At 39.7% G+C, this 26779-nt stretch overlaps 3 protein-coding genes across 6 annotated transcripts; all 3 read right to left on the reverse strand.

The window, feature by feature from the left end:
* Positions 1-1117: 1117 nt before the first annotated feature.
* On the reverse strand, positions 1118-14260 carry LOC115814731 (ubiquitin-associated and SH3 domain-containing protein B). The gene is given in 14 exon segments (XM_075353579.1): positions 1118-1255; positions 1395-1504; positions 1595-1701; positions 1795-1939; positions 2056-2148; positions 2244-2366; positions 2511-2631; positions 2836-2876; positions 3100-3394; positions 3513-3682; positions 4082-4280; positions 4567-4753; positions 4985-5038; positions 14133-14260. Coding segments are annotated over 14 exon segments (1911 nt in total).
* A 348-nt stretch (positions 14261-14608) lies between these two features.
* gkup (glucuronokinase with putative uridyl pyrophosphorylase) lies at positions 14609-21762 on the reverse strand. Its single transcript, XM_030777040.1, has 23 exons — positions 21643-21762; positions 21064-21170; positions 20919-20963; positions 20688-20841; positions 20479-20550; positions 20200-20288; positions 19858-20014; positions 19412-19489; positions 19120-19211; positions 18915-19020; positions 18745-18824; positions 18562-18630; positions 18306-18366; positions 18177-18193; positions 17728-17785; positions 17548-17640; positions 17391-17451; positions 17185-17298; positions 16169-16226; positions 15944-16012; positions 15625-15688; positions 15430-15501; positions 14609-15297 (listed from the first exon to the last, which is right to left on the reverse strand). Exons 1-23 carry the CDS (start codon positions 21697-21699, stop codon positions 15208-15210), a joined length of 1863 nt encoding a protein of 620 aa, XP_030632900.1. The 5' UTR covers positions 21700-21762; the 3' UTR covers positions 14609-15207.
* Positions 21763-22414: 652 nt separating this feature from the next.
* usf1 (upstream transcription factor 1) lies at positions 22415-26564 on the reverse strand. 4 transcript variants are annotated; one of them, XM_030777279.1, is made up of 11 exons: positions 26479-26564; positions 25984-26055; positions 25841-25890; positions 25590-25705; positions 25234-25344; positions 24828-24978; positions 24627-24681; positions 24401-24459; positions 24162-24256; positions 23940-24068; positions 22415-23008 (listed from the first exon to the last, which is right to left on the reverse strand). In XM_030777279.1, the coding sequence occupies exons 2-11, from the start codon at positions 25989-25991 to the stop codon at positions 22919-22921; spliced, it is 864 nt and encodes a 287-aa protein (XP_030633139.1). In that variant the 5' UTR covers positions 25992-26055; positions 26479-26564; the 3' UTR covers positions 22415-22918. The 4 variants fall into 4 exon arrangements, with proteins under 4 accessions (XP_030633139.1, XP_030633137.1, XP_030633138.1 ...); XM_030777277.1 differs by having other exon boundaries at positions 24594-24681; XM_030777278.1 differs by having other exon boundaries at positions 25560-25705.
* Between the last annotated feature and the right edge of the window lie 215 nt (positions 26565-26779).

Below are 26779 nucleotides of genomic sequence, written 5' to 3' on the forward strand. Positions count from 1 at the left end.
CAAGTGAAAGATTATTAACAGCGATTTTCTTATGTCTTGCCTAGACAAAGTCAGCCAAAATGGCTGTGACAATGAATAACTATAGGCCAATGGGTTAGGTCACTTCTGTGAGATGAAAGAAGGGAATTATGATAATTCTGATCAAAACAGGCAAGTCTCAGGAATTACTACTCAAATAAGTGCAATGGTGTCCAGTCCTGAGAAATCTTGAAAACCATATAAACGTAATATATATATATATATATATATATGAACTTAGCAAGTATATAGTGTATGAACCTGAAATCCAAAAGCTGTTACCCTGTTGAAAGATCCCATCATTGTATTATCTCTTAGGGGACCACAGCACTGAAACAGACTTTTCACTAAACTTTAAAAAGTCAGACCCTTTTTAACAGTCTAACCCTTAATAGTAAGTTAAACAAACCCTTGAACTAAATTGAACTGCACTCACTTGTGATACGGTCTCTACCGCCTTATCTAAAAGAAGTACAATTACTTGAACATTTTTCCTAAATTTGAATTTCTGTCATCTTTCAACAAAACATGTAATCCTGTCTGGACAAGTCGATTTTGCGTGATAATGAATATTGTCTTGTTTAAAGTTCAAATTTTAAAACCCACATGACTGCTGCAAATAGAATTTACCCTGTCAATAATTTATTCAAGAACAGTGCAGAGAACATCACTTACACAAGCACAGTACTCCTAAAATGGAAAATGTCCTATTTTTAAGTCAGCATTTGGAGACTTGCATTTTTAAGAGAGTTTGGTAAAACACTTTTCCGTGTAGGTAAGGTACCAGATCCCTGTGCTTCACTGGTTTTCTGTGATGTGTTCAGCGACGCCCTGAGATTACACAGTGCTCTGTAACATAGTTTTCTTCTGCTTTAGCACTAACTGAAGAATATCCATCATTCTCAAAAAACTCCATTTTTTAAAATGTAAACATAAATACTGTCAAGTCTGACACGACTTGACTTGATGTGCTTACTTCCTTACGCAGTTTACGCCCATTTTAATAGATACAGGCGTGAGCTCCGTCTGTCACCAGTATAGGCCAAAGCTCTCATCCATAGTCCTGAGAGTGACTTATGAGCAGGCAAGAAACATAACGTCACTGCTGCAGCAGAGTTTCCCTCCAGCTGAAGCTGTGATTGGGGCCATGCGTAAGGGGAAGAATGGGTGGATCCACTAACTGCCATATACCTGAGTCCCCTTGTTCTTCAGAGGCACACAGGCCCAAGTAAGGAATCTGAAAACAGAGAACAACTTGTATACTACTCAAAGAAAAGAAAAGCAGCACAAAAAGAGAAAAAAACAAAGCCAGAGAAGACCGAATGGAAAAACAAGAATTTAAACAAAATAAAAAAAAAAAAAAAAGTAACTCTGACCTTCCTCACTGCGTGAATAAAATCTTTGGAGTTCTGAGGACTGAGGCCCTGGATCTGGCGAGTGCACGCTTCTAGTGAGGAAGCGTGAGCCACAATCAGGACATTGTTTCCTATCGAGGGGAAGACAGGGGCTACATGAGGACGACATGGAATTGACTCAGGAAATGTTCCAATGACTGCTGAATCTCTCCGAGTCTTACCCTTGTTTTTACACTCGGCCAGGATGTCTTTGGTAACTTGGTAGCTTCGCCTCATGTAGGTGTCATAAGACTCTGACACACATAGTTTGCTAATGGGTACGTGAGGTCTGTAGGGGAAGGAAAACAGCAACATTTGACCCAGATATTTCAAGTTATGTTAGAAAAGAATAATATAAATAAAGTTCTTCGCGTTGAGTTACTTGTATGTTGTGTCTACACTAAAGCCGGCTGCCGCAAGATCGGCGGGAGGTATCCAAGCAGGCAAAGACATCCCGGAGACCCACTTTGTCCATTCAAACAGCCCCGGTTCCACTCGGATCTTCATCTTACCATCTTGTTGCATACCTACAAATTGAATTGGAGAGAGGGAGACAGAGAGAGAGAGAGAGAGAGAGAGAGAGAGACAGAGATGGTGAGAATTTACTGACTCTGTTTGGGGACATGAGTTACAAACAACATACCTTTGAGTATCTCGTGAGCTGTCTGGACACAACGGAGGCTGGGCGAGCAATACACAAAGTCAACAGAAGTCTTACTCTCCAGCAAAGCTTCACCTAAAATAAGACACACAAACAAACCAAAAGCACATAAAATACTGAAGCACCCTTTCAACAGAGTTGGAGAAGTACCAAATCTTAAGTCTACATACCAACAATCCTGGCTTGTGTGGACCCAAACACAGTAATAGGAGAATCCATGTTATAATCTCTGTTTCCATCATCCGACACAGGTAATGAAGGGGGCATATTTAAGTTACTTCTCATATACCTGCCTGCGGAGGAAAAAAATACATCTTCAATCTTAGTGGTATTACTGTAATGACTGCAATTTTAAGGCATCGATAAGCCAGCTAAGAGCTAAATTACATCATGTGGACCTGTTTGGGAAATAACAGGGTGAATAACTGTAAGCATACCTCTGGAGTCAGAGCATTGTGACAGCCAGTGTTTCCCAAACACTACATCCATTCTCTCTCCATGGCGACAGACAAATAGGGTCCTTTTTGGACATCGAGACTGACTGGTTATCCGCAGCATCTTTAGCATAGTAAGTACAAAAGCATTTTGATACAGTTTTTAAAAAAAGCACATGAAATTTTCTAATTTTGTTTGCTCCATGTTTTTTAAAAATGTAAGTAACTGTCTGTCTCTTTATGTACATAGCAAATGATATTGCACCTTATCTTTGGCACTATTAATATTAGCTACAAAACAGATGAGAGCAACACTCAGAGGAAGCACCTGCATAGGCTGACAGATAACATTGAAGAAAGATGAGTCCCCTTGTCTTGTGTTGTTCAGGAGCGAATCAAGTGTTTTGCTCTCTCTACTCCCTTTTTCTCCAGGACAGGTGCTAAAGAAGCTATATGACCTGCAGAAAACACACACACACACAGCTGTTTGTAATTATGACTGATCAGTGCTTACTGCTTCAATTACATTCCAATAACCATAGCACAGTGAGGAAGAAAGCACCAGTGAGACTTCTGGAATCTCACATCTGACCAACAGCTTGTCTGATTAAATATTTCACTGTCAATATGGAACCATACGTTGTTTTATCCGATAGTTCTGTTTCGCAGGAAGCTTACCCATGGAATACCCAGGTGTCACACTCATCAGCCCGGCTGACATAGTTTTCAGGCAGAAGACCAGAGAGCCCCATGCCTAGAGATGTTCCGTGCACCCAGCCTTCACTAATACTGCTGTGCTCCGCAGATGATGTGAAAATAAAGTCACCAGGTACAAGCTCCAGTTCATCCTCATTTTGAGGAACATATGGGTACATCACCCGCAGAGTCTAAAAGAAAAACATAAAGTGAAGTAAGGCAGTTTGCTGGAAGATAGAACTACATTTCCCTGCATACAAAACATATGGTGTATAAAATCATTAACCATAATTCTTGTAAAACAGCCACCTCATGATTTGCGAATCTGATGTCCCGTGAGAGGAGAACAGCCAGCCAGTCACAGCCCAGTTTGACTTCAATACCCTTTGCCAGTTTTTCCAGTGAAAGCAAATGACTGGCGGGGAAATGGTAGGCTAACGTCAAATGGAGCTGCTTCTTATGGGGTTCTACATGAACATCTGACAAGTGAGCAGCAAAACAGAATCATCATGATCATTTGCTGAAGAAATATCACATCCAGCTCACTGATTCTCACAGTTTCATGAGCTTGAAATATTTATAGCTTTGCTGATTCATCCACATCTTTTAATCTCCAATATAGTGTTCTTCATCAACAACACATGCAAATAGCAAAACCTCATATCACAAGCCCCTTCATAGTTGTGTATTCGAACTAATGCAATTAAGAAAAAACAAAGTTAAAAAAAAACCCTTTTAATGCATTTCATTTTAAAGATGAGAGTTAAGTTTTAAACACAGTAACTGATGTGCTATCACACAGTGTCAGAGAAGCTTGTTAGCTGTTAGCCGTCACTAAAAATTTCCAGAGATATTATTCCACTGTCATCTTTCCCAACCTGCTGCGATGGCAGCCTCTACGGAAAAGTCAACAGCAAACTTCTTAAGTAACTCAGCAGTCTGCTCCTCTACAAAGAGGCCAATGAAATTTGAGGATGTGTAGAGCTCCAGAGGCAAAGAGGTGGGGAAACGACCTCTCCATTGATTCACAGTGGACTGCAATGCCCCACACAAAGCCTCCACCTTATTGTCTGCACACTGAAGACAAAAAACAAGACACTGTCAGAGGTAGAGGACAACATCATAGAACAAGAAAATGTTATCGCACTGCAATAAAACATAGATGGCAAAATGCCAAAACCAAAACAACAAAAACCTGAGATGTATCAAAATACAATCAGATTACAATCTAATAAAACACCATAAAAGGAAAGAAATCAGTATTAAAGAATGAAAAACATTACTGAAACCTTCAAGATTAGCACTGTATGTTAATGACGTAAAATGACATAAAGTAACATGACGTCGGTGCTTGACGCCTCACCGTGAAGAACTGGCAAAGTGTGATGTGTGGGAATATGTTGTGCGCTTTATTCTTGCCACAAGTCAAACGTGACTGCTGCCAGAAGTGGTAGAGCTGGTTCTGTAGGGGACCGCTCGGGCGTAAATACAGGACATATTCTCTGGGTAGAGGATCGTCCAGGAATGGGTCGTCCACATGGGAGAACAGCCTACAAAAAGAAGGATCAAGCCTTACATAGACACAGCTATACATATCAAGGAATTATCACACTAAAACAATGCTGAGCCTCACAGCAGTGCCTCTGATTGATGATGTAACATTCTGTTAATGAACATTGAAAGTTCAGCCAGCAGAGGGCAGCACAGTGCTACAATGATGGGATTCTGTTGGTTGGTTTAACATAAAATAAGCACGCCCTGCTGAGCTCAAGAGAACTCACCATTCACATGCTGCCTGTACACTCCTGCCCCCTGTTGATACCAGTGCCTTCAGTCTACAAGAGAGAAATCAAACATTACAATCTGAGTACAGTTAAGATGCATTTTTTTCCATTGCCCCACCAACTATTTTGACCTGATTAAGAGTGTGAGTTCAGACCAAACATAATCTATATTTAACAACGGAAGCACTGTTAAAATATCAGTTCTCCACACAGTAGGACAGAGAGGTGCAGAAACGCAGGTTTTTGCTGATGTCTAATTGTTGTATCTAAAACCTGTAAAAAGCAGCTTATCACACCTGACAACGCAGAGCACCGTGAGGGTCGAGACATATTGTTCTGCTCCAAAAGAGCAAATCCGTTGTGTATGAGGATGTGAGACATGATTGAGGACATCCCCAAAGCTACCACGTGTGACAGAACAGGTTCAGATTGCAACTTAGAACTTCTTGGTGCTTAAACTATAGAAAGACTTAACACTGCACGCCTGACGTAACATGGGAGGGGTTCCCCCGTCGGCTCACTTTCAGATGAGACAAGAGTTACGGCCTCGAAGTGCAACACTTCATTCTCTTCATCCTTCCACAGGAGGCACCTAATAAACACAGAAGTGGTTGACTGCCCACATCACATCACATGAGCACACTCACTCATTGTGACTGTTTTAGTGGAAAGCCTGTGTAATGGGTGAAGGGATCCTGCTGATGTATGATTAATACAATGCCTCACCAGCACATATGGCCAAAAACTGAGAGAAAAGGCGGGCTGCGTAGGCGAAGCGATCGCTCTTGGTCATATGATGATAAAAGAAAATAAGAGCAAAGATGCACATTATCACTCTCTGTCTCTCTCGCACACACACATACATACACACACACACACACACGCACACATACAGAGAAAGAGAGAGAGGAACAGGTCTTATTTAGTATTAAAAGCTTTGCCATGCTTCAAACACCAGTAGGGTAGGACATGACCTACCCAGGATCACACAGAGCTATCATAGTCCAAATGGGTTCTTTGTGTCCTCCTATTACATCTCTGTCTTTAACCTCACTAACTACAGCGGACGTTTCTAACACAGAAATATTCACACTGTGTATATTCACACTGTTCAAATCATCACCAAGCTTAGCTTAAAACTTCTGTGCAATAAGAATTTCTCTCCTCCCATTCTCCACACATTTAAACTGTCCTGAGCACTCAAGGACCATGTTCAGTACAGAGACGAGATCATGACTGAAGGGGCAGATTATTGGAATGCACAAGTAGAACCCGATAAACTAACAACCTCCTATTTCTTTGTCTTTTATCTCCAACAAAATCTCCTTAGAAGTTTTAATGGTACATTCACCACTGAGCTAATGTTGTTAGTCTGAATAATTTGGCTTTCCCTGTGCAGAAGAGCTTCAAGAGGGACAAGAGGTCTGTCTGTTCAGAGATCTATCAGTAAAGAGAACATGCTCAGTAAAAAGGATTACTTAGCGTTGAGATATAAGTGTCTAAAGTGTGCTGTGTCTGTGGCCACAAACCATTGGCCAGGAAATGAACCAATGATTCATATCTGAGGGTTTGTCAAACATAAATGAGATAGGCATGTATAGCAAGACAATGAGAACACATCTTATCCAATGCAAGAATGAGCAGTGTTTTCTTTTTCTTTTTGTCGTTTAAAAGAGGTTAACAGGGGATGTCGTATTTTCAATGACATCCATCTGTTCACATGAGAGACGCGTTTATGAATACGTTTCCTGAGAACAGTGATAAACTCTTACTTGATGAGAGGCATGCAAGCTTTCATCAATAAATTATCATAAATGTTGATCTTTACAATGGTCTTGTATCAGTTGTTTATCTTTAATGATCTTTCCATTAAAGCAACTATCAAGATAAGAATTTTCCACCCACAAAAGTCAGATAACATGAGTTCTAGAGTTCAGCTAAGTTTTAGCATCTCTGTGAGCCTTCCACTATGAGAACCAGGCTGTTTCTATGAGGTATCACCAGAAGTCTCATGGAGCCAGATTTAATCAGCTGTAAGATGAAACTCCAACGTGTATCACAGGACTTCCCTTCAGTCCTGTGCATGCCTGTGACAGGAAAGCCTAAGCTTAAGAGAAGGCCAACGACTGTGGACCACAGTGAATACACAGATACATTTGTACAGAAAACACATCTACATAGAAAACACCACAGTAGACACTTTCAGTATGAGTTATGGCCAACCATAGAGTGGTAAGACGTGTCATGTGAGCGCAACGTTGAAAAGGTGGCCACCCTGATAACTTAAATACACTAGACACTGCAGAACAGCGGTGAACCACATAGATAGTGAAACATGTATGACTATGAAAATCAAATTTGTAACTGCATATGTTAGCTGTAAGTTATCATTTCTCACTCAAGGGGTTAAAACATATTCAATATATGTGATGGTGTGCACCTAATTTAAAGTGCGCAGACCAGGATGATAGACTCTCACCCTTCCTCAGAACAACAGTTGTGAAAAGGAGAATTGTTTATATCTGCCTAAATGTGCATTTTGTAGTTGAGTCTTACCCCTCTATTATTAAGAACAATTTGACTACCTGACACTCAGAAACTGAAGCCAAGCAGGACATCTATGAACCCACATATGTGTACAGTGCAACCACATCTGCAAGTGAGTTCTCAGTAGAAAGAACGAAAATAGGCTGCAAGGCTTTTTATTTGTGTTCCACTTAAATTCCAAAGGTGAAAAAAATCTCAACATAAAGTTACACATCAAATCACCTTAGCCATATGGAAGCACAGTGTACCTTCCTCACTCTGTTTCCATAGGCATCCCCTCCCAATCAGTTCCCATGCCATACAACATAAAACAAACACATACGTTTCCCAATGTTAAAACTATGGTATTTCCACAAATTCATACTCTATAGCTATTGTGGTATCTGTTGTTCCAACGCCTATCTCTAATTTATCATTAGTTCTTATTGTTCATGCTCTAATGTTTGAGTTATAATTGCTTTTGCAAAGTTCAACGGTCATACAGCAGTGGTCTTTCTTTTTATGAGGAGAGGCTGTTTCATGTAATGATGTCACTGCTCACAACTGAATATTCGCTCTGTTCATTGAAGATATTTCCATCACTTCTAGCACAAAACTGACATTTTCCAATGAACCAAATTCTATGAGTTCTTCAAATTAAGACTGGAAAAATGTACCCACCCACGCATGGTAACAACCACATCCAAAGTGTGTGTGAGTGTGTCAAAGAGCGAGAGACAGAAAGAGAGAGAGAGAGAGAGGTGGAAACATCTGTATATTAAGCATCTGATGCATCTTAGTAATCACTTTAAATTAGTCCTCTTTACACCCCTTAATAAACTTATTTTCTGCAAGGCAAACACTGTTGCACAGACAGAGAGAATGAATATGTTGTCCATAAGAGAAATATACAAAATATAGTAACAGAGACCGGACCACAGAATACACACACTTTTGCCCCATAAAAACAGTGGTTTTATGGTACATAAAAGAGTGATCAGAAGTAACAACTGAAAAATAATGCCTAAAATAAAGATAAGGAGAAGAGGTAAAATTCTTAAATGTCAAAGTTCATACTGCTTTCATTGACTCGCTTCAATGACTCACTTACTAACAATTCCTTTATTCTTTTTTTTTTTTTTTTCGAAAACTTGTGTCGAAATTTTGTATGTCTTCTAGTATGTAAGCATCTTATGATCAAGTTCTTCAAATATGGTCATTACAGTTGACTGTAGCTGAACATTCTCTTTTCTCCTTAAGACTATGTGAGGTGTAAGTCATGTCTTAGACCTGTAGTGGCGTGACAAGCAACACTTACACAGGAAGGGAAAACCACACATTCTGACACATTACTGAATGAGACATTTGAGTACTTGTGAAGCACAGAGTATGATTACATTAGTTGACTGCTACATTATAGGGTTTAGGTTTTTAGTGTTATTACGTAAATTCAAAAAAGCACAACTGGAGAAGTTGACTACACAGGCACCCACCCAACCCCACCCCCACTCCCCAATCCCACCACCCCCCACCCCCCACTTTTTGGGGAAATCCCATGGCTCTGGCCCTTGCATCCGTACACTTCCTGTTTACAGACCTGATCCAGGCTTTGTTCCTGCAAAGCTAAAGCACAGAGGATCCTTGGAGTGTGAGTCAGGAATGGTCTTCTAACAGCGGTAAAACCTTATCCCATCAAGCTACAGAACCACCAAACCATTAAGATCTTCTGACCAATCTGCAGTCATACAGATAGGAGAAGGTTTACTTCTCTCACGCTGTGAAAGAATAGAAGAGACGGCTTCAAAGAAAATAAAAATAAACTGATAATTGGTTTATTGTCTGATGTTGGGATTCTACCAAAGATCTCAGAGCTATAAACAAAGACAGAAAGAGAGAGAAAGAAAAAGAGGGGTAGAGAGGGGAGGGGGAGAGAGAGAGAGAGAGAGAGAGATGGATGGGGGTCTTGTTGTCGCAGTAACTTGTTTGGAATGACTCAAAAAGTATTTTCCTTGACCAATTAGAAGCAATTGTATGCCTCTGTTAATTTCACAACATTTCAGAATACAGAGTGTACCAACATAAGCATATTAACGGAAATTCAGTAAGTTCAGTAACACTGAAAACATCTGAGCCAGCCACCAACATTGTAGTACAAATCTGTGAGATTATTTCCAAACTGATTTCGCACACTGTTATTAAACTGTATAACCAAACAACATTGTTACAGAGCATTACTTACTAACAAGAAAGAAACACAGAAAAACATATCCAAAGTTCCCTGATTGGCTCACAGTCCCCTGACTGTCTTCAAGAACAATTATCTTCTCATTGTTCTGAAGGGGACTCATATTTTCTGCATTCTTTCAAAATTAACCATGAAAGATAAAATGCAATGTGTTAACAGAAGCATCTCTCTGTCCTAATTGACCTTGGTTGTTGGTGCCAACTGCTTCTTTCCAAAACCAAACCGTGGACCTCCTCACTTCCATTTTCAAACACTGAGTTGATTATGCTGGAGAGACGAAAGTGGAGCAGTTCAACAAAAGCACACAAAGGACAAATTGTGTTTGAATAGGTGACTTAACAGATACAGATATGTGAAAGAGAAGAGACATTGTGGGACAAGAATAGAAGATTACTGACAGGCTTCAAGTTCAGTTCCACAATACCAAAAACTAACTGTTACCAGCGTTATCTGAAATAGTATTTTGGTATCTCTGCAAAACCCATGCTATCAAAAGAAAATAATTTTCAAATATTATAAATATGTGTCAGAAAGTCTTTTAGTAAAATGTCATTGTTTATCGAAATGCACGATTTTAATTTCAACGATGTTAAACATATTTAATACGATTAAGTGCTTCACGATGAGAACATCACTGTGTTTCTTGAATTTATTTTGTGTTGTAAATTTGCACAGTGAGTTAATTGCGACTAACATTGCTTGTAATTATACTGCCAATAAAAATTCAAAACCAGCAACTGTAAAAGCTGAAATAGAAAATGACAGTAAAAACCAGTTGAGGTTTTCAGGAGTGTTGAGTAGACTGACATCTGCTCTTCAGGATCATTTGAGGCATGTAATTAAAAGCCCATAAGATCTCACACCACTTCAAAAAGACTCTTGGTGTTGGCAGAGAAAGGAACCCTGTCCTGTGGTTCCTCCCAGTGACTCCAGTTTGAGGTAGTGAAGCAGCAGGATAGAGAAACGCTTGCTCTTGGACTGACCGTTCTTGGTCTGGCAATGGCACAACGGACACAGATGGCGGACTCACAAATGAGAGCCCATGCACACACACACACACACACACAGAGGCCCATTATAAACAATGGAGATGCAAATTAGTCCAAAAAAAAAAAGAATGGCTGGCAAAAATATTTTCATTATGTGGCCCCACAGACTGCATCCTTGTCTGTGTATGCAGCGTGTATGTATTTTCAGAGACAGGAAAAGGAAAAGCTCAGCTAACAGTCTTGCCCATGTGTACGACTGCATCTGCTCCCTCGATTCCCAGCAGTCACCGATTGAACATGGAGTAGGTGCTGGCTCACCATAACTCTGTGCCCAGGCTCAGCCAGCTCAACACCAGTTAACAGATGCACTACTGCACAGTCCATAGTAGCTGTGACAAGGCTCGCAAACAACAGCTGCCACATGCAAGGTCCGAGAGAAGGATTGATGGAAGGGATGGAACACACAGCTGTCTATCCGAAAAAATGCAGCCAACACCTGCGGGCAAGTCAGCAGCAACTGTGACAGAGTCTCTAAGGCTATACGTGTGTGTGTGTGTGTATGGGGAGATAGACAAGTGTGGAAACACTGAGCATAATCTGTTCAGTTTAAAAATATATAGTGCATATAAATGGAAAAGGTTAAATGTTATATAGGCCTGTGGCTATGAGAAAAATCAACAGTAAAGAACTTCATCATGCCATGTCAGCTGTCTTATCTCTTGTAGTGTTCCTCTCATGTTTTAGGAAGGAAACAAATGACATTTACATAATATGCTCTGTGAAACCACAATTATCTAGCACTATTTTAAGGGTGGGCTGCATTGGTAAATGAACGGCTAAAACGGCACAGGCAGGTACAACTCAAACAAGATGTACACATGATCTAAAAAGCCTGATGTGTACTGCAAACATACCAGAGTCTCCCCATCCCAAGGAGCCAGTAAGAGCTACATAGCTATTTTAATCCTAAAATTTTTTTTTTCTTCTGGTAGTTGTAGTTGTCTATGGTAACTAAATTCTTGCAGAGGAGTATCCACAAGTCAGAGTATATAAATCCACTTTCTCTTAAACGGTGCTCCTTCTCTGAGAAAAAAGAAAAAAGCCCAAAAATGGAGAAATCCATATGAGGTTCAGCAGTCTGCACATGCAAAATGACTTCTCCATTAGCACTGGAGTTCCACTGAGCCAGCATAATTCGCTGTTAACAAACTGCAAAGTGGTTGGTCTGCCTATAGTATAAATATAAGCTAGCTGCACTTCTCTGGGGACCCACTACAGAGAAGCAATATTCTGGATGGTGGAAGAAATGGCAAACTTCCGAGAACTGATCATAAGAAACTGTATGGTTTGTAGACAGCCCCTTAGGAACTTTACAGTCGATCTTAAGATATTTAAATCGTCCAAGACCTTAAGTTTGTCTCTTCTGTGTTTTTGAACTTCAACTGGTAGCCTTTTTCTTTACACTGGAAAAAAGTAATAAATGTCAATCAAGTTGAGAGAACTTTTTTTCTATTTCCTCTGCACCACCATGCTGTGAACAAGGACACGACTAATCAAAGAACATAAACTCGGTTATGTGTAATAGCTGTCATTCAAGCTTATCTTGCGTCACTTCTTAGTTAATTTTCCATCCACAGTTTTCCATTTTTTCATCACAGTGGGTAACCAGAGGGTTAAACCATGCAAATAGAACACTTGAGACTGGTCATTTCACAGTAGACCAAAAGGTCTATGTAGACTCAAAACCACTCCAACGAAAGTGAGTGCAGATTTTTGACAAATCTTTAAGCACCTTTGAGCCAGCTGTGACTTTAGGTTACCAGCTGTAACATAAAAAAAGCAACCCACAAGATCTGCTACACTGAGCAAAGACATTACAAGATTCTCTCTTCTCCTCAGTACAGCTTACTTATGTGTATGTGTGTGTGTGTGTGTGTATGTGTGTGCATGTGCGTGTGTGCATCAGCAAGTAACCCAATGCTGGCACTATTGCTCTGCCTGTGCCAATACAACTGTGGACCCATGTTTCATTCAGCTAATGTGGGAAATCAGTGAAAGGGACAGCTATGAATAGGATCCTTCAAAAGAAATTAGGGCATTTCCTCTTTCCATTACTTAAGAAATTTAATGGGTCAATACTTCTGCTGGAGAGAGGGTGGAAAAAATGAATGTTATCATCTTCTTATGTCAATGCTCGAAAGTCATGGGCTATGATTGTGAAAAGAGCTGGAGGCAAGCAACTACCACGGTGTGCCTGCTTTCTGCTAAATATATGCCAAAGGGCCCGATAAAAACACACAGGATCAGAGCACAACAGTCTGTTAACTTGGTAAATACACACTCCAGAGAACCTGACACACAACATGATGTATATAGCGCGATGTACCAGTGGCTAGAATCCAACTCATCAACGCAGCGAGAAGTTGATTTTCCGAGTTGTCTTGTGTGACAGTTGACGTACACTCTCCACGCCATTGATTATCATAACTACGGTACTGTTATTAAAAAAAAAAAAAACAATTAAAAAAAACAAAACTGATAAGACACCTTTCAGTCACCGAGGGGGCTGTAATACGGACCCCAAGGCCTCACTAAGTTTATGTTCTTGGCACTGCAAATAAACAAAACCGAGTTAAATCAAGTATATAAGATAGTATCTACCTTTACATTTGTTTATTAACTTCCTTCTCGACTTAACTGGTAATCTAGCAAGTAATTAACACAACAATATTAAAAAGAAGATTATCATCAAAGAAATCTGCATAAAGATGTAAAGACTTTTAAAATAATGAGATTGCTTGTTAAACAACTGTACGGCAAAATTCATTGATATATTTCATCTTGCAAACAATGAAAACTTTGTAATTTGACAGACATCTTTTAAAAGTTAGACAGTAATTTGACGGACGTCTTTTAAAAGATACAGCATCAGCATGTAAAATGTTAAGTGTGAAGCCTGACTGTGGTGGGGTTCTACGGAGAGAAAACATCCCTGCCTACCATAAACACATATCGAACCGCACAGGAGACGCGCCAGTTTTGATAAATAATACAGGTTTTTAAAGAGGCAATGTCCGAAACTCCGTCGGTAAAATGTATTGTCCAGGAATTGTACAGAAACTAACGGTTTTCAATGTACGAGTAATCACCGCTACAAAGCTATCTATATTCGGTTGTAATTTCGGCAACTACAAGCAATATCTTGTGATATGTGTCAAATTCTACTTTGTACAATATAATACGTTTGGTGTGCAACACAATGTCACACCAAACACTGCGGCACTATCACTTCCACATGTTCACTGTAAACTCAATATGCAATCCAGCCGTATAAAATGTTAAGTGTGATTTTCTGACACTGTATTCACTGAATCTGTTTACTTACGCTCTGCTTTTGGGAAAGCCCATCGATAACAGGACGTCAAAATTTGATCCATGTTTAATTGTACCAGAAAGGTTCTGTCGAAGTCTCCTTGGGATAATTTTGGAGTAAAGATCTTCCTTTGCTGCCATTATTCAAGGGTCCATTGGCTAAGCTTCTTTGCTGAGACTAACATAGGAAATATCCGATGATCTTGCTTGTTGAAGTGTAGCCGCAATCGCTCCCTCCTCCTCGCCACCAAGAGCGGAGACAGAATGTGGCTCAGCTTCGTCCTTTTTCATCATGTTCATAAACACCAGACTATACTGTCAAGTTACCATAGGTAAGAGGGCTGAGATCATGTAACAGAGTTCAAAAGTACTATAAGTAGGCTACCTGACGGACAACTGCTTTTGGCGTAAACGTACGAGCATAAACGCTTACCTAAAGTAGGAAATTTAACAAATCGACCAAGTATAACCCAAAAGTTGTTTCCCCATATTTATCAATTTTATTTAGCCCCCAGGATAGCATATTTAGCACTATATAAGACATCTGTACATTATTAAATGGAGATTATCTGTCATAATACACTGCAATTAATAGAGAATGCCTCTCCTGTCATACGCCGTATGAACTATTTGTTGCAGGAGGAAATGAAGTAAACATGTAGTGATGTATAGGCTACTTTTTCATTAAGTAACCTTGATCTGAGAAAACTGATGTCCACTCAGTACAAGTAAATCAGTTCCTTTCTTACTTAGACACTTGGTCCGTAAAAGCATGATTCTGGCTTCAGTAAACAAATTGACGCTGTACAGCGATTAGCTAAATATGATCCATACGATCGATTTAACCGCTTGTGTTAACCCTCTGAAATGATCTGGTGTGAATTACAGTGCTTTGTAAATTACATAATACTGAAAATCAGAAATCGTTTTTCCCCTTCAAGCTAACATTTTCCTTGTTAAGCAAACAAGCATCAGTATCAGATAGGCTGTTCATTTCACATCCGTACTCCAGATCACCTGTAAATCAGAGGCTGCGTAGGCAGCACAAGTATTGCCACTAGCCGTCGGATACCATTCATAGCAAATCCTTAACCCTGAATTTTACTAACAGATGGGTCGTAAGGCGCTATAACACAGAACACACAACCAGCTTCCTGGAATGCTCTCTTCATCGCCACCTAGTAGTCAAAGAAAGAAATGGAAATAATTGCCTACAAATGGAAAGCGAGAAAAGACAGAGGTAACACCTACAATGCACACAAAATCAACATTTTTTTAGGGATTAAAAAAACAAACAAAATAAGTCTCACCAATCGATCAGGGTCCAAACATAAACCCACCACTGCACCACCACTGCCAGGCAATTTTACTGCGGAGCCAAACTGAGAGCAAATGTCTACAGTTACAGGAGCATATTTAGATTCACGAAACCCCCCCCCCCCCCAAAAACATGTGACTGAAAGTGAAAAATAGTCTATTTTCACTCAGAATTTTCAGCGCTATACCTGTCTAGCCAGTTGCACCATTTTTAAGTTTCCTGGACCCAAACACTCATCTGTGTATACTGACCTGTAAGACAAATGTCAAAAAATGTATCAAGTCATAAAAACGTTTCATTATATATACATTCTGTGAACTGTGGAACCTCACAGAACTGAATAGCGAGAAGTGACATAAATAAATGATTTATTACGTATAACTCTGCTATTGTGTGCCATTGTATCTTTGTGTAAAACAATAGTTGAAATATTCTTCATCATGACAGATTCAACAGAGTTTTTAAACATCAGCCGAGTTAATAATAACTGATTTCAAAGATTTTACCGTCGCAGTTCAAAGTTTTCATCCATCAGCTGAGCTAGTCTGACCCAGTCTTTGCACTGCAGGGCAACTCTGAACGAAATAAACAATTCAATTGGCCAAGAAAATACACATTGTTCAGTACATCGTTTGTCTAAAAAGAAACTCAAAGTTTCGATATATTTGATATATCATAGTTTCCCTGTCCCCCAGTGAATAGAGTTAGTTTTAATTTCCTGATGGACAAACCTGGCTTGATCTGTAAGATCTGCAAAAGTCCTCATAGCCTCAACCACTTCAGTTTCTCCTGTTGAAGAAATATAACTAATGTGAAAAGATGAGTAAAATTATGTTAAAAAGGAAGCAAACAGAATTGTATTCTGCTTAATCTAGCTACATTTTTGAACAACTTGTAAAACTTTGTATCTTCTGATGGAAAACGGCACCAAGCAGATAAAGTCAACACTCCTGAAATAGTCACTAAAATGTTCCTAGCACATACCTGATATCCAAGACACAAGTTTAGGTTCAGTTCAATTGTGAACTTAAGGACAAAGTCAGAATACTTTGCAGATAAACTAAATGCTCCTGTAATAGTTCCTGAAATGTTCCTAGCATATACCTGATATCTAAGACACCAACTCAGTTTCAGTTAAATTGTTAACAATGTAAAAATCGGTCAGTAAGGTATCTGACAAGATTTTCAGAGCACTTCAAACAGTTCATCACACCTTGAGGAGGATTTCAACATGTACGTTCCTGAAGCAGTGTAGTGGCTTTCTCTATCAGTTTAACAGTAAACAAATAGTTTCAGTAGGTCAAGCACACTACATAGCATTCTTCAGTTTGACAGAGGTTGTTCATGTGTGATTGCTGGTAGTTTGAGGACAGTAATGGCAGTATCTGGCAGTGATATTAACACAGTGGTTCCCTACATATACTGATCACAGAGGACATATTTTATATCCAATCACGAAGCATAATCTTTTTTTTTTTAAGCCACAATACTAACTTTGGCAAATTGCACATGAACAGGCAGGCATGTTAGAAAAAAGTGTTTACCTCATGATTTTGCCAACGTCTGGACGATGCAAATCACACGGGAGACTACAAGTGAATTACAACATGTTGTCCTTCTCCCTTTATTCCTTCAATGGTTTCTAATGTATTCTTAACATAAAACTGGCACTATCATGCTAAAAGGCATAATTGCTCTGGTTGAACATGCAGACTCTTCAGGCACACACACACACACACACACACACCATTTAGCCAGCGCTGTCTCACATTGCTGTGAATTCGACCCGAATCACTTGGATCTCCGAGGTAGGCCAACCAAAATGGGGGAAGATTGCTCATGTCTAATGGAATGTACTCCCCTATGGAGGAGAACACAAATGACCAAATAGCAGATGCCCACATAAATCATTGTTAATGCATAACATGAATAATTTGATTCCAGAGTAAATACCATAACCCCGCTCATCCATAAGTTGCTTGTTAAAATCCATGTAAACCAAGCCCTCATAAACCTGAAAAAAAAAGTCACACCCACAAGATGATCACAAATTGAAAAAAGGTTTTCTTGACAGGAACTTCTGTCCAGAGAATAGCTTTGTAAAGCTAACCTGCACAACTCTGTCCTGCAGGCCTGCAGTAATGAACAGCTCATCTGTCTCCACGTTAAGGATAAAGTTGGCTCTGACTGGTTTGGGTAGGTCCTGACGACAAACAACCATGTAAATGTGTTATTATTCTGTCACATTTATAAAACAGAGTCAGAATCTTGAATTAAATGTGACACGTACATTTTCTGTGATGTTGTAGAATTTCATCAGACACTTCAAGGTTGCAGACACAATTGCACTTGAAATAAAACATGAAATGCAATGTTACGCAAATTAAAAATGTATTTGACAGATATTTCTACAATTTGACATTAATCACTGGCAAATTGGTGCTTTGTGATGCTAACCTTACTTTGCTTTAATTCCTGGTAGCCGCATCACATTGTGCTAACAATCTCAATTTTGCAAACACACATCCACTCGTATATTACTACATGAAAATGATACTGCTCATCAATCACTTAAACTAAAAGGGAGCACCTGAATTACAAATCTGTTTTATTATAATTTTTAAATAAGCATTTTGTGCTTTCATTTTCATGCCCTTTTATTGTGTAACTATCCAGATTTGCCCTAAACTATTAACAAAAATTTCTGTTAACCACAAATGATACTCATGTAATGCTTACCTACTGCCAGCAAGTCCCTAGAGATGAATGGAAAGATGCATGTAAATATCTACAGGGATAAATGTTTTCTATGCCCTGAAGTCAACACTAACTGATAACTTAAAATTACACAAGCTTAGGAGTACTTACCACCTGTCGTGGGATGTTTGTGTCATATTTGAGAGTAAAATTCTGCTTGCTCAGAGCAATGCTGTCAAAACAAATAAGGGAACAGGCTCACTATGAAACAGGATAATGCAGAACACACAGAAATGAACACCTCTGATGCTATCAACAGAAGCCGACAAGTTCCTATACAGTAAACACATTTCAAATATAACTGGATATTCGCTTCTTTAAATGTGGTGTACAAAAAATAAGTGCACAAGTCATATGAGTATCTCACCCTTGTTTAGAGCAGAACTGGTAAAATTTTTTACAGGTGGCCTGCAAAAGTCTTAGACCACCCAAGTACCTAAAAAGCAACCCAAATGGAAAATGTATGAGTGTTTAAATATAAAATGTCATGTTTTGGCTTGCTCAAACTAACAGGTACCAGAGGACAAATAAAACTATGAACGTTACAAACCCTTCTTTCCGGCTGATGCGGTAGAGATCCTGCAAACTTCCAAATTCAGTAGGGTCATTCAGAGGATGTGGTAGCAAACACTATTAAAACATTCAACAGACAAACATAAGTAAACTCTGAGTATTTATCAAACTATTCATTTATTTATTTGTCTGTTTGTTTGTTTTTACCAGTGTTTGGCTTTCAACTAGAGTAACTTCAGCCCAGAAATTGGAGATGCTCATCGCAATGGTTTTCCCATTAAAGCCGTCGGAGGGGTTGCCCATTAGCCCAACCCTGGAAAATGATGTACACGATTAGGAGAACAGCAGAGCGAGCCAAAACCGCTAAAGTCAACACGAAAAATGTGTCTGCTGCATTTAATTTACTCCCAACCTGGCGTATGAGCGGCACGTAATGGGTTTGGCAGGAGTCTCTTGTTGTTTGGCTGAATAGAGAGCAAGCCACTTTGTGTAGTCTGACAAGCCCTGTGATACCAAAAAAATAAAAGGATATGCTTTGGAAAGAATAGGTCAAAAGCTAATTATTATCTTTAATGTAATATCTCTGTGACTGCCTTGATGAAATCTGCATCCTTATTCATTAGTCATGCATTAGCCTTTTTTGATGATAAAACAATTCGAAATAAGTTAGCCTCTTCAAGCTAGGATATTATATTAGGACCCACCACTTGTCCAATTAGTTGAAAACCCGTTGGTAGCTTCATTCCAAACACGGGCAATTTCTCCTCATTAATTAACCATTCCTGTGGAACATGTAATTAACAACATGGTTGAGGCGTATTCACATTAATCTTCTGTTTCAGGACACAGAGATTCGTTTCCTTGGACCACTGACTGGACATTTCATAATGTTTGGGAGATGAGCAAACTAAGACCTCTAGTCTTCAAAGAGGTCAGGCTCTGATCACCAAGAAAAAATTAAAAATTGAGAAGATGAAGTCCCAATGAGCCCCAATGTGTGCTTGCCAAACTTGAAAATAAGATGGAATAAGCTGGGATTTTCATATGTGCTCAGTATATCTCTGCTGGCCAATTGTGAACACCATAACAATTAACCAACAATTTACACATTAACTGACAAGGTAATGATGTTGTCTGAGGGGAAACACACCCAAAATTTGCCAAGTGTCCTGTCTTTGACATCTGGCTGCAGAGACATGAAGCTCGAGAGGTAAGGGAGCGTACTTTTACGCAAACAGTAGAACACCACACTGGCCAGACGAGATGTTGTTTCACCTTCCTGTGGCTTCTCGAGGAAACGTGTAATCCTAAAATACATCGACACCATCTGCTTGGCACTTTTCATTCACTCAGATGCACTTACTATTCATCATCCAGATACTACTACTTTGGTCTGCAATGCTTTTCAGTTTCTCAGAGTTCAGGACTTTGGTTGGAAGCTATCTCTACTAACTGAGGATTATTTTACCCAATATTATTGGTCCACACCTACCTATGAGTATCTGGACAGACCTCAACAATGCCCCTAGAACTTATTTTCTCACCCTCCTCCAGCTCGTAGTATATGGCAAGCTCTCCAGACTAGAAAGAGAGAGAGAGAGAGAGAGAGAGAGAGAGAGATGGTGTGTCTTCATTCTACTCACTCATTTTATTTAAAAAAAAGGGGGGGGGGGGGTTCTGGTCAGTGGGCCTTGATATCAAACTTATTGAATGAGGAATACAACTAATAAAAGTTTAACACATAAAACTGAAAAAAGAGTCCAAGTCTCACCTTAGATCTGAAAAAGCGAAGAACTTGAGCAATATCAAAGTTCTGATCTGCACAAAGCATGTCTCCGGCAATCTGCATATGCAAAATAAAAGCCTGTGTTTAATCTTTACGAAACAAATTCTGTAAGGACAACCCGAGACTCAAACTCAGTGACATGGTCAGGATTGCGGTGTTTGGCGTGAAAGTAGCCGACAGACGTTGAGCCATACCACCATCACATCGTCCTCTAGCTTGCGGCTTCGAATGGCAAGCTCCACATCAGCAACGGCCCCGAGACGACCCTCGAGTGTGGTGCTTCCGTCGTTCACTACGTTCTCCACTGGAAAGTCATTTGCTGTCGCCCATCGCTCGTAATGTTTGTACCTGTATAAAAGTACAGAAAGTGGTTAGCTGTAAATAATTCAAAGTAACGAACATCAAAGACCCTAAAATGGACTTACTTATCTGCATTAGTCACCAAGTAAACTTCACTAAAAAGCTGTCGCCTACAGGGGAAAACATGACCAGAGGAAGAGGTTAGTCAACCTGGAAATTTGAGAGGCAACCAAAAAGGTAAGCGATGAAACTAGAAATGATTTGACTTACGTGTTGACAGTTTCCCACCAAAAGTCTAGAATTTTCTTTCCTCCAACACCAGGCAGTAAAGCTTTGGGCACGCCAGTCAGGTGAGCATACAAACCTGTCCCGTCATTCTTACAAGGCAGAGAATTACATACGCGGAGTTAGACTGTGAAAACCAGACAAAACTATCTCAAAAACTTTTTATAAGTATTTGCAACCCCTTAGTAACAAGGTGGCGAGTTGCGGTAGTGTGATAATTAGTGTAGTGAATATCAGTCCATAGATGCCACAGCAGATTTTTGGGCTAAAATGTACAAAATTATCGAAACAGAAGACCCTTAAGCCTTAAAGCCTGACTCCTGACTGTGCTGAGACAGTTAAGATTAGACATAACTTGACACGTATATAAATATTTGCGGGACAAAGAATCCACAAACAAACAAACCAAAAATCTAAAAGTAACTGAGTTTGGGATTTTTTTTTTTTTTCAACGCTCGTGTGAACCCACGTTTGCAATGCGCGTTGTGACAGTGCACTATCCCTTCAATGATGTCAAAGTGCATTTACTTTAACTTTGCTACACACGGAATTGCCATTCTGTACCTTAATCTGCGTCTCTAAAACGGTGCCATGCCCCGCAACCAGAAGGATGCAAATCATCGTTTCGGTTTCAAAATACAGATAGAAACGCTCCAAGTATAGTTATTTTGACATAAAACGGAGTGCAGATCTCTCAGTAGTGAACGATTTACGTTGTGATGTAAATCGTGTCACCAGGAAGTAAGTGGAAATATCCCATCCGTCTTAAAGTGACAGGACATGTTAATAGGGCTCTCCTATGTTCATCTCCCTCTCTCTCTCTCTCTCTATATATATATGCTATAAGTATGCTTACGTTGAGGATTCTGTGTGTAACACAAATCTTTATAAAATCAGAGAGATTGGGAAACATTTAAGCTTACCCTGCAGTCTTGACAAATCCCCCTTGGCACCCCCTGCTAAATCAAGAATCATAGCTATGAGGATCATTGCCCTTGCAAATGACCAGTTTGGGGGGAAAAAAAAAAGAAATGGCAAAAAGTTGATTGACTTTTAATATAATACAGACAGGGTGCTACCACCATTCTCAGTCATTATTCTGGGCCAGATGTTTCTGTGTCAGCAGCAGCTCAGTAGCGGTCCGACTGAATACATTTCTGGATAAGACTGCCTGCTACAAGCTGATATGTAAACTGTAACACAGCTACAGCTAAATGCCTTCAGAGTTAGCAGAATAAAAGAGAAAGATGACAACAACAAACAGGCATATTTGTTTATTTCAAAACATTCATGTGGTGCATTGTTCTTGAATACATTACAATGCATCAAACATGACTTCTCTGTCAAGGCAGTTGTTAGGTGCTGTGCTAATCTTTAGTCTGACTAATGGAGGCGATCAACAATGGATTTTACAGTGACAAAATCTAGGAAACACATGCAAAACTTGGCAGTTTATGTTCTAAAGTTCAGCAGTTAACATACAAAATAGATGAAAATGAGGCCTCCTTTGCTTTTGGGACATAAACAGTAAAATGACCAGACAATGCTAATATGTTACAGCTTACATATGAGAAGTTTACGATTTACAAAAAAAAGGAGTAAACAAAAAGTATTTACACGTTCAGTCCAGGCCCAGCGATTTGGGACCTAGCCTTATATTGCGCACTGAACAGACCTCTGTGAGATGTTGTCCAGAGTGATCACTGAGGCTTGGAAACTAATATTTTCACTGGGCCTTTCCGTTTATGCCAGCTCCCAAGTTGTGTGAGTTTGTGACAAGGAATCCTGGTGCTTTGCCGTAATGAGCCACAGACTGCACTCTAACAGTGCATGTTTTCTCTCACTGTGGGTCTGCACTCGCTGCCGCTACAATACCATGCTGCCGCAACTGGTTCCTCAAAATCTGATTCTTGGACTTCCAGTCTTCTACCTATGGGTTAAAAAATACAGAAAGAAAGAAAGAAACGATTTATTCTTGGTAAAGCTACCCTGCTATAAATTTCTATCTTTACCTGTATTTATTTTACTTATTCTTGTGTTGTAGCCCTCAAACATTATTGAAAAAACATAAAACATCAAAATCTCACTCACTTCTGTTCTTTCCTTGCTCTGTCTAGATAGAAATGTTGCTACACTGCCTTCTTTTCCCTGTCTGGCAGTGACATTCTTCTACTGATCTATCAATACAAGGCCCAGGGGCCCATCCAAAAACTTTAATAATTATATGTCACCTCAGGCCATATTCTCAAAGTTTACACCAAGCCCATGTGAAAGCCTTGAATCGTTTCCTTTGGAGCTGAAACAATATCCTTCTAAAAACATGTCCTACTAAAGTCATACAGTGTAATAGTTCATGCATCAATGTTTCCACTCACATAATGGTCTTTATTTTAGTTATTATTATTCTAAGGTCATTATTATTAACAGACTGCCATGCTGAATCTGTCAGTAGCACTGAACTCAAATCTCAGATGAAACAAAAGTGAGATGAATAGTAAGCAGGTTCATCTCTGCCTTGTCATGATTCTGTCTTACAGATTCAAGGTAAAGGAGGTCTTGTGCTGCTTCTGGCTACTGCAATATATTCTTCAGGCTATACACTCACAGCCCTTGCATCATCACAGGTTGTACTGTCATCAGTGGGTCAGCAATATAATACTGAGACCCAAAGGATGACTAAGAAGATTACTGTGGGCCTCTGGCCTCTGCAGGTACACATGTAAAAAGGATCTGATCATTATCTGAAGTGCTTTATGGAAGTATCATTATCTGTGGTAATCTGTAAAAGTGTAGCATGTAAGATAGTCTGTCCCTGATATCCACCTCCTAATGAACTTATTAAACATAGCCCATCTGAATACCTCCTGACGAAGTAGCTGATTGTCCATCCTTAACCTCTCCAGTGTATTAAGCTCATCTCCCAGTCGAATGTTGCTTTGTCGCAACTCCTGAATGTAGTCGCAAGCCTTGGAGAGGATCCCCCCCTTACTCTGCGGCCAAACAAAGTTGCATCATCTCATTATGTCATATCACATCACTGTAGTGAAGAGTATTCTTATCAATGTGTTCTAAAACACACTAACCTGCCCTGTTTTGGTGGAGTCCATGGTGCAATCTGGGATGGTTTTCGACAGCTGAACAATCCAGTTGTTGATTTTATCCCTACGTCGCCGTTCAACTGGATGACATAGTCAGATACCAAATTTATAAAGGGCTTCCTCAGCAGGACTTAGTTTTACTTCCTGATCCTCATTCAGCTTTTTTCTATTAGAGTGTTTCCTTTGTGAATTCAGGAGTTGAAACAGAAACAATAAGACTTTACCTTCGTTGTGTTGAGCTCGCCTCTTCTCATCTCGTGAAGTTCTTGGGGCTTCAGTTTTCCTGCAGGAAGAATACATTGAACTGGTTATATAAAACGGCAAAACAATGTCCAAACAAAAGTGAAAGTAGAGAGAACGGAGTAATTAAAAGATTAATGTAAAAAGCCTGCATTTCTGATGAACAGGTAACATTACGCGTTATAGGGTTGTGTGCGAGGTGCAATAGACCTCTGGTTGGCTCCAGCAAGCACTTCCTGGGGAGACATCATCACATATAATTGCCCTAAAATAAAATATTAGTAAATGACAAACAATGAGTTAATCTGAGATATCAAAATTAGCATGTAATGTAACATTCAGACTTATTACAGTTATGTCTTAGAGCAAGCTTTTAGCAGCAAAAAGATCACAGTGTATTTCATTCCTAACCTGTGGGTGTGCTCTGACTAAGGAGGGTATCAGGAGCCTGCACACTCGTAACCATGGTGCCTGATGTTGCATCTGAGATAGTGGCAGGATAGTATGTGTAATGGGTTTCTGTGCCATCTCCATCCAAACCTTCTGACTGAGAGAATACAGCCTGTAACATGTCACACAAACATCAATATTAGTACGCACTAACTACACAACTACAGAATACCAATGTAACAACTGGTAAAGTAATGATACATGGTAAATTTTTATTCAAACGCCCAAAAAATCAGTAAATTACATATACACATTCATGCTCTAATACTAAAAACTGACGTCAAACTTCATTACATACACAGCAGTGCAATGTTTCTTAACCTATAAGGTCAATGTGTGTGACATGTCATTTTCTGGCATACGTTACCTGTGTGACAGGCTGTGTTGCTGGAAATCCAGTGACTACACTAACAGCTGTGGCACCATCAGTTTGTCCTTCCAGTTGCCCATCAGCCACTTGGATTACCCGATATGTGACCTGTAAAAAAACACATGGACAACAACAACAAAAAAAATCACTGCAGTTCAAGGCATAAATACAACGAAAGATCTAAAGATCTTCCTCCTCCGCAAGCACTGTCAACCTTGAATTCAGAGATACATGAGAACATCTTAAGCCTTGTTGATTGGAAACAGTTCAGGACTACTTTTGAGTCAGAGTGATTGAATTTTTCACATGATCCCCTCTCCTACCTGCCCAGTGGGAGGGTACAGCTCCCCTACCTGCCCCCCAGCTCCTTCTGTTTTGAAGAGATATTTTATTGGCTGCTCTGAAGAGAAAGTAGCTGCGGATTGAATAGTAGCAATTGCTGATGGGTCTTCGGCTGTGGCAACTGCCCCTGTGGAAGAAAAAAAAATGCCGGAACGTGTTTTAAGTTAGTGAGGTTTATTCACAGCACTAACCACAACTCTTTACTACAAAAGCAAGATGGTGATGTTTTTGTTACTATACGCCAGAAAGAATGTAATTCTACCTTCTTCAATGACAGGGACATTGACATCCGGGTCTGAGCTTTTCTGTTGACTGAAGAACAGAAACATTTGGAGTGACTTCTCTAAATTTATGAACAACTCACATGTACAGTAAAACCACAAAACAACACACATGGAAACTAACCCTTTCATATCCACTGCTAGAACTGGAGAGTGTATCTCCTTCCGTTTCACTGAGCTTCGAGGAAAAGCAAACCTTAGGGAGAAAGAAACTAGCATTTAGCATTACCAACTCGCATGTTTAAATTGGGACAGAGATAGTGGGGGGATGTTTTGTTTTAGCGAAGACAGTTTACTACACATCATAGCTTGCATGACACACACTTGATCAATTAAACTGCTGTAAATCTTTCAAAGAAACACACATTTCTGCCTGCAGTGTTCAAAGCTGTTAACAAGACAGAGAGCTTGTATGTTAGTATTATATTTTGTGGCATACTGTTCGTACAATAGCTTTAAACAGCAAATGAGCATAGCTAGCGTTAACAACCGAGGTTTGTCTGTTAGCTAGCCAATTAGCGAGCTAGCCTACACTAGCAATCCTATTAATAATTCATTCCGTTGCATTGCCATTTCGATTTCGCATTGTTCTGAACTGCTGCATAGAAAATAAACGCACCTGTTTTCAAAGAAAAATCAGCGCCAAATCACTTGTATCGTGCACAGTGCAGAGCTTCTGGTTTTGTTTACAACACTCTGTTTCTGCGCTAGGGGCTTTACAGGAACATCCGATTGTATGACATCATAACCGGGCGACAGAAAGCATGTATTTCCGTTGTCGATGCGCTATGTGATCGATTCTTAAGACCGATTTGCATGATGTCGTTAGTTGTAGCGAGACGTTTTCAACTGTCAGTGTATATGTTTAGCAACAATTGAAAGCTTATGAAGCATAGACACAGTCGAAGAGATTATGCAGG

This window comes from Chanos chanos, chromosome 6, assembly GCF_902362185.1.
Source record: "Chanos chanos chromosome 6, fChaCha1.1, whole genome shotgun sequence".
Taxonomy (NCBI): domain Eukaryota; kingdom Metazoa; phylum Chordata; class Actinopteri; order Gonorynchiformes; family Chanidae; genus Chanos; species Chanos chanos.

Excerpts from the sequence above, each read along its gene's own strand:
- usf1 (XM_030777276.1), bottom strand. Across the intron at positions 25,706-25,840 it reads TGTCCCTGTCATTGAAGAAG|GGGCAGTTGCCACAGCCGAA; the intron begins GTAGAATTACAT and ends TTTCTTCCACAG. Across the intron at positions 23,009-23,939 it reads ATCAGCTACTTCGTCAGGAG|GTAGAAGACTGGAAGTCCAA; the intron begins GTATTCAGATGG and ends TTTAACCCATAG.
- gkup (XM_030777040.1), bottom strand. The coding sequence starts at position 21,699 with ATGATTTGCATCCTTCTGGTTGCGGGGCATGGCACCGTTTTAGAGACG. Across the intron at positions 20,289-20,478 it reads TTCGCTTTTTCAGATCTAAG|TCTGGAGAGCTTGCCATATA; the intron begins GTGAGACTTGGA and ends CTCTCTTTCTAG. Across the intron at positions 16,227-17,184 it reads GAGACAGCGCTGGCTAAATG|GAGAAACTGAAGTGGTTGAG; the intron begins GTGTGTGTGTGT and ends TTTCTTCAACAG.